The sequence below is a fragment of the Pterocles gutturalis genome, unplaced genomic scaffold (genome assembly GCF_000699245.1).
Source record: "Pterocles gutturalis isolate BGI_N339 unplaced genomic scaffold, ASM69924v1 scaffold22392, whole genome shotgun sequence".
Taxonomy (NCBI): domain Eukaryota; kingdom Metazoa; phylum Chordata; class Aves; order Pterocliformes; family Pteroclidae; genus Pterocles; species Pterocles gutturalis.
Window position 1 is genome coordinate 1 of NW_010113362.1, and position 7,817 is coordinate 7,817.

The following is a 7,817-nucleotide window of genomic DNA, read 5'->3' on the forward strand; positions in this document are numbered from 1 at the left end:
GACAGCAGCCAGCTGGCTCCGCGAGCACGCCCGCAGGGGACCGGGTGAGAAACAGCTCCGCGCGGGCAGGACGCTGCTCATGGCACTGCCCGTCACCCCGCTGCCGTCCGTGCGGACACGCGAGGTTGCGGGTTCCCAGAGATGCGCTTGCACCCAGGGGCAGCCCCCCGGAGCCCCCCTCTGCACTCCCCTCGTTCACCGCCCTGCAGAGCGGCTTTTAAACCAGCCTCTGGCTCCCCGTTAAGCGGGCGGGAGGGCTCTGCTGGCAGAAACAGCGAATTGTCTTCCCGTGAGAGGTACGGGCAAAGCCTCGGGGCAGAGCTGGGAATCCATCAGCCCGTTTTCTCCTGCTCAGCTGAGTCATCCCAGCACACGGCCGAGCAACCAGCTCCTTCGCCTGCCCGCTGAAGTACAGTGTTGTCCCTTCGTTAGTGGTAGGGGCTGCCCGATCCCATCCCTTTTGGGCGCCATGTCGAACAGCCTTTGTGCTTCGTTCTCAATGCCGGGCAGCCCTCCTCTACAGGAGAACATTTCCGGCTTCTCATGTGCCTTTGCGAGCAGGAGTGACTTAGGCTACAAAACCCAGCACACCAGCTGCAAGCACTGGGGAAAGCTGCGTGCAGCTCCATCCCCATAGAAAGGGAGAAGGTGAGCAGTGCTCTCTGCTTTTGCTTGCTCTGTTAAAGTGTTTGCAGGAGAAAAACAGGAGAAAAAGGCTTTGCACTTCAGGTGGAGCTTCATGAGTCCTTGGGATGACTGCTGCTGTCACGGTCAAAGTACAGCAAAACCAGACTTGTGCCAGCGGTAAATCGCCTACCTGGGTCTGGATGCAGCAGTGGTGGGCAGGGACGGTACAGAAGCCCATCAGAGAGCATAGAGTAAGAGCATGGAGTGTCCACCTGCTCTGAGCACTGCGCCCTGCGTCCCTCGGCACCACGGTGCACCCAGAGCCGTGCCTGCCTGTGCTGCTCTGCTGGTGCGCTTTGCACTCCCGGGGTCACTTCTCGGGTGGGGCGTGTGATCAGTCAAAAAGGCCAAAAACCCTTCACTGCACTCTTGCAGCTTGGACTGCACTTGGAAATGAGAAAAAAAGCCAGTTGTCCCTACAGTTCTTTCTTCTTAGGAGAGGAGAGGCTGGAAAAGCTTTAGAGGATAACGCAGTATTAGATCAGTGCTACAAGTCACTGACCCTAAGCAATAAGCCATCTCCATGCCGTCAGTGGGATGATTTTGTAAAGCCCTGATGTGATGTCAGTGCCCGGTTCAGGTCCCTTGGGCATTTGGGAAGGGTCACACACAGATCCAGAGCCACCCTCCCGAAAGCCTTGGACCAAGTCTGGCAAGAAGGTCTTGGGCAGCTGATGTGGGTGGTGATAGAAGGCTGGCGTGCTGGAAAAGGACCAGACCAAACGTGTCTAGAAGATCAGCTTTCTGAGAACACAGCGCTGCTGTCAGTAATTCTCATTATCGCTTTTACTTGCAGCCCTGTCAGGAGAGTTCGGCAGCTTGGATGTTTTGTGTGACATGGAGGTAGGGACTCACCCAGGTGGCACATTTACATTTTGTGCCTAATGGTTTTACCCCGAACAAAGATGTGACTCCACGTTGCTTTTGGTATTTTCCACCTGGAGTTCAAAGAAGATTTTGTGAAGCTGTTCAAGGAGTCTCTGCGCACACTCCCCTCCGTTGGGCTGCCCACCCTGCTGGCTTACAGACCCGAATCCTCACGACAAAGCATACACATGGAGGTGAGTCACTGCAGAGTGCTCCCTGCTGTGGGGCTTTTTTTTGGTTTGTTTCAACTCCTACAATTCCCATCTAGGAAAAATAAAATAATCCCCGTTGCCAAGCCAGTGCAGGAGTTCCCTTAGGAAATGGATTTTCTTTTGTGAGGCTGTTGGAACGATGCTTGTTGCGCAGACCTGAACAGAAAGAGGCTGTGCAGCTCCCCTCCACACCGCTGCATCCTGCATTGAGAATATCCTAGCAGAAGATTTTGCCCTTTGGCTAAAAGAGAGATACAGAATGCACAGAAATACTCGGTATACAGTCTAAGAATACAAGCAGGGCATGGAGCTCCCATAACCCTCAACAGAGTAAAGTCATCCACGAGAGTCAGTCCCAGGCATGAGCTGGGGAGCACGGGAACTTCCCAGAACTACACTCCAGAGAAGCCAAGTATTTCAAATGGGTATGTTCAGAAAAGGATTTGAGTGAAAGCGCTGAACACGGGTACAGTAAATGGCGTCAGTGAAGTGCAGGAGTTGAGCTGCCCAGAGCAAGTCCCCTCGCCGCTCGCTGCTACTGGACGCTGCTGTCACCAAGCCGGGCGTGCTGCCCTCGGGCGCGGAGGCATTGGACACGACAGTCAGCAGCGGGTGCTCTTGGCAGCTGCATCTTCTGTAACGCAGTTTCAAAATGTTTTCAAAACCCAGATGTTTCTTTCTGAATATCTGGTACCCATCCTCAAAATACACCCTGCAGCAGCCTGATTTGCATCTGGTGAGATACCCTCAGCTCTTCTGCCAACAGAGCTGCTGGTGGTTCCTCACGGAATTCCCCACAGCTTTTCCTGTGATTAACAGTGCAACAGCCCCAGAGCTTTCTCTCTAGAAAGCCCCAGCAATGTATTTGAAAGGGTCAGTGCATTGGGGTGCTCAGCTGTAGCGTTCTTCTGTGTGCTCTGAAGCTGTCCCTCGGAAGGAATGGGTCTCATTCCATTACAGTCCTTCCATTTCTTGGAGGGTTTTTATTTATTTATGTATTTCCTACAGATCAGCTTTTCTTTTTGGTGTTTTCCTGAACCTGATGTTTTGAGTTAAATCGTTCCAAGATACCACAGACACAGGTCTGGTTTAAGTTTGTAACGTCACATTTTGAGCAGAGCCCTTTTCCCCAAGAAAAAAACAGGATTTGTGTGCTGATACCCCTTTCCGTCCTCGCTGCGTTCTCTCCCCATCTCCACGTCAGGCAGAGGAGGACCCTGCTCCACGGTGTGAGTACTGCGGCAGCCTGCTGAGGCCGTTCCCTTCTGTCGAGGACATTTACCCACCGTCGCGGGATTACGAATGGGTAAGCTGGTGGGAGAGATCATCAGAGGTTGCTGTGGAAAGGCTGCTCTCGTGGCTCCACCCCTCTGCCTTTCAGAAATTCTGCTGCGAGCGTAACCGAGACCTCTTCGAGTTCATCGTAAATGAGAGGAAGAACCATGAAGGCGCCCAGAGCGTCGCTGTCGGCCCCCACGCACCCCACGGCACCGAAGCGGACAGGCAGCTGTCGAAGGAGAGGGCGTACCAGAGGTACCGTGACGTGATCCGGGGACAACTGGGGATCGGGTCTGTGTGAGGCACAACGGGCGACTCCGGAGGGAAAAGAAGTGTTAAAAAAATGGAACTGTAGCAGGAGGGAATGAAAGAAGAAAAAAATGTGCTTTAGGCAACACAAGTTTGGATTCTATCTGGACCCTCGAGGTTTTTCTCATATCAGGCTGGACTAGAAGGTGGCGAGACGTGTGCTGAGTAAAGCACTAAAGCTGCTGCTGACAGACGTAATTTCTAGAGACAGGCAGAGACAAAAACATAACTGCAGCGCTGGGAGGGATAATACCTGGGTCTGGCTTTTACCTCTGAATCTGTATTTCTCTATTTTGCTGCCAAAACTGTGATATGCATTTGGATTCCAGTCTCCAGAGTCACAAGAGCTCTGGGCTGTTTAGCAGGAGGCCCAAAGCTTATCCAGATACCTGAGCCCATGGCGTAGGCTTAACGAAAAGTCAGTCAGCACACCTGGAAGTAAACTGTTAGCTTCCCTGAAGATCCTTTGCAGGCTGACGGTGCGAGTACCTCATATGACATACAGAGCGTAAACCAAAGCCACCGTCAGACACTGTCGAATTTACAGGAAGGAAGAATAGAGAAAATATTCTCGGAGATGAGCTGTTTCCTTGATCTTGGGGGCAGCTCTCCTTCTCTTTTACCTAAGATCTTGATACAAAATCCATTACAATGTTCAGCTGCTGTCGGTAGAGCTGATGCCACTGCAATCAGAGTCTGTTCGCTGAAATCCTGTATGGGAGCAATTCCTTTTTGCCGAGAGATTATTATTTTGGTGATATTCTGTTGCCTCGAACTGTTATTTGCAATTATGTGAGTGGAGAGAAAAACAGGTTCAGAAACTTGTGTTCCTACAGCAAGGGTGTGCAGGACTTCCAGTGTTCAAAGCAGGATATAGGAGGTGTGTGTCAGGACCACTCTCGTTTTCCAGGAAGCTGGAGAGACAAATGGCCAGACAGTTAGCGCTCCTGGCAGCCCAGCCGAGTGTAGCTGAAGGTGAGCTGGCGTTTCCTTACATGTTTGTTTGTCTATTTATTACACCAATGAATTCAATGGAGTGCTTGTCTCTGATGCTCTCTAATTGAGCAGGATTTACACAGCGACGTTGGCTCGTTGTCAAGCATGCAATCCCATTAAATTAGACACTGCCATATTAAACAATCCCTCACATGAGAAAACCAATGCAGCTACATTCCCACTGCACAGAGAGGATCTCCTTCCTGTGACTTTCAGTGTTCATAGCTGAACCTTTCAGCTGGGATGCACAGGAATGTGCATCTTAGAGAATAAGAAGCTGGCACAGCCAAGCCCTTGGAAGGCAGGAACTGCCAGAGCTGGGTGATCGATGATTTGCCTCATCAGGTGAATGCTCCACTAATTCCCAGCCCAGGCTGCAGATGACTGAGCAGCCCTTGGGATCCAGCTGTAAAATCAGATTTACGATGTGGGCATGGCGGGATACTGAGGCTTCTGCAGCACCAGGATTTCAGAGCCTCAGCCCTCCAGAGCATGGAGCCGGGAATGCTGTCATCCTTTACTCACAGAGATGTGTGTATAGACACTAACTGAGAAAAATACATCTTTTTCCACAATCTTGTTCTTGAAATAGGTGAACACGTTGGACTGTCCCTGTTAGATAGAAAACTCCCCGAGACAGCCTCCCAGTACAGAGCATTTCAGGCAGATGGTCCCACTCCCCAGGTGACAGCCTCCCTGCAGGGGTGCTGGGCTGGCATCGCTGCCAGTGCTGCCCCATGCCCACAAACCTCCCTTCGCTCTAGGTTCCAGCCAAGGTGGCACCATTTCCTACCTGCTTTCCCAGGAGCCCCCGTCGCTGAAGGGCCGGACGCTGGTGCCGGATGAGACAGCAGCAGAGCCTGAGGAGAAGCCCGTCTCCTACAGCGTCACCTGCTGCGACTTCACCCTCGTGGGCGGACAGGCAAGGACACACCTCGGCCGCGTCCCCACTCCGCAGCGGCTGGAGCCTGGCGCCTGATCCGTTCTGTCGTTTCTTTTCCAATCTTAGGTAGTGAAGAACAAATTGTTGGAAAAATACTACAAGCACGGAGGGAAATTCCTTACCGTGCTTCCAGATGGAACAGCGCAATTATTGTATCCTTTATGGGGTTTGTTTGCCCAAGTTACTCTGGGGTTGTAACTGTAATTTTAAGTGTGCCCTAATCTGCTTTATCACTGAATCTCCTGTTCCAGGGGACCAGCAAGACACAAAATATTCCTGTCTGAATACCTTCCAGTTAGGTTTCTGGGGCTGCTGTCATCCAAGTTGTGATCACTTCACTTTGCTAGGCTCGTGCTTTCAATCGTAAGCGTTGTCCAAGAATGTGTCTTTTATATGAACTTGCTGAGCAGTTCTGCCTGAGCTATTGGTTAGAAAACAACAAAAACGTATTCTGTATCTCTACCTGCTCTTTGTCAGTGTATACAGAATACCTCCGTGTAGGAGAAAAGCACTGGCAGCATCCCAGGTGACCCAGGAAGTGTCCCAGGTGACCCAAGCAGCACACCACCACTAACACAGGGATCTGGGCAATATGTCCATGTTTATACCCCAGAGTAGCGCTCTGAAATATTTAGTATGTAATAATAATAAGACAACTAGACAAAGAAAAGGGTTCCAAACACCTTATCTGACGACAGCTATCCATCTGGAAATCTGGCGATTCTTGTTGTACGAGAGAAAGAGCGGCTTATTTGCATCGTACAGGAAGACACGCCGAGTAAGGCCAAAATACGAGCAGTATTTAAGTCCAATGGCAGAAGCACTTGCTATTATCCGAACGGAGCCGTGTGGTATGTTCAAGTTTTGCTCTCCACTGTGCATTTTAAATTTCAAAGGTCCTAAAGGGTGTTTTTAACAGATACAGCAGCTCGTGGACCCTGCCGGGAGGCTCCCAGAGGTGCGAGGCTACCCCAGCAGTGTCGCGAGACGGGGGTTAGACCTGGAACTTGCTGAGCCTCAGTCCCGTGCCCTGGGGAAGGAGGGACACAGCCCCTGGGAACTGCACGGTTCAGTTTTGCTTTTCCTCTTTCAGGATAAACATGACTGTCCAGGGCGGGCAGTATTTGGACCAAGCAGGCAGCAGGGTGAGAAGGTGGACGTGGCCCAACAGCGTCACATCATCAGGCCCCCACGTTCCACTGAGCCCCATCTTCCTCTCCCTGAACCAGCACGTGGGGGTGAGGATCCTGGGCCAGGACAGGATCACCGTTTCCTTCCTCGCCATGGGGCAACAAGCAAAATTCAACGTGGGAACCAAGGTGCAGGTACTTCGCAAGCGCACAGGGAGCTCCGTGCAAAGCTGCTCCCTGTCCGTCCCACAGTGGGTGCTCCCCATGTTGTCCCGTGGTCCTGCCCCCCAGAACAGCAAACGGTGGAGGGGTGCCCCTGCTCAGGCCCCTGCAGATGCGGGGCTCGCCAGCCCGGCAGCCTCAGCTCTCTGCAAGAGGCTGCAGAGTGGGGGAAGCACTCCGGGCAGGCCCCCTGCTGTCCCTGGCTGTGTCCCTGAGGGTCACCCTGGCTCTGCCGCGGGGAGGAGAGCCGTGATCCACGTGGGCAGGGTGTGTGGCAGCTCCCTTCCTCCGTGGGCTCCTGCCGTGGGGGCAGGTTTGTCTCTGGGGGGAGAGCAAAGCCCCCACTGCTGTGGCTCTGCTGACACAGCCTCTGCTCCCCAGGTCAGCGACGGCAGCCGGCTGCCTCCTGCCGCCCGACTGGGCGAAGACGAGCTCCTGCTGCTTGCTTTCAGGGTGAGGATTCTGTGGCTCTTCGACAGACTGCGCGGATGCCTCAACTTTCCTTCTAATGAGCAATGGGACAAAATGAAGCCTCCAGCATACCTTATCACACAGACTTTGAAGATCTTACAGCTTTGCACAACTTCTGACATAAGCAATGAGATACGCGGCTCGGTCAGGGCGATGGTCAATTCTCAAGTGTGACCAGCACGGCTGTGCGCTCCATCCAGCTGCAACCGCAACACTAGTAGGAAGTTGCATAGTAAATGAACCCAAAAAAATGAAATCCAATGTATGTCAAATTAGGCTCTGGATAAACATTCCAGTCATTAAATGCACATTTATTACAGATTTAGAATTTAAGTCTACCAGTCCAAGACAGATATTATTTGCAAGTTCTCGTTAATGCATGGCACGACGGCTCTTCTGATGGCACCGCCAAAACCGCGGGGCAGGAAGGGCGCCTGCCATGCCATCGCAGCCATGCACCGCACCTGCTGCTGCCTTGAGAAACACCCCAGGAGAGGGGCGGGGAGGGGGCTGCTCCTGCTCGCCCGGGCTGGCGCTGCTCAGCACAGGGGTCAGCGGGGTGCAGCCTTGGGGAAAGGGCAGGAACCGGATGTTCAACGGAATAACTGACCTTCAGATCCACCCAGAGCCTGCACCGCAGTCCACTGGGCAGGAGCACATACTAAAATTACCAGACGTGCCAGGCACCACTGGCTGCCCTCT

At 52.7% G+C, this 7,817-nt stretch overlaps 1 protein-coding gene across 1 annotated transcript; it reads left to right on the plus strand.

Annotated features, from left to right (window-relative positions):
• Positions 1 to 1,483: 1,483 nt before the first annotated feature.
• Positions 1,484 to 7,289, plus strand: ERICH6 (glutamate-rich 6; the record flags this gene model as incomplete). The annotated part of the gene is made up of 11 exons (XM_010074475.1): positions 1,484 to 1,530; positions 1,632 to 1,748; positions 2,971 to 3,072; positions 3,148 to 3,299; positions 4,264 to 4,316; positions 4,433 to 4,447; positions 5,114 to 5,271; positions 5,359 to 5,444; positions 5,991 to 6,143; positions 6,386 to 6,617; positions 7,026 to 7,289. Coding segments are annotated over 11 exons (1,379 nt in total), but the record flags the coding sequence as incomplete, so codon positions are not given.
• Between the last annotated feature and the right edge of the window lie 528 nt (positions 7,290 to 7,817).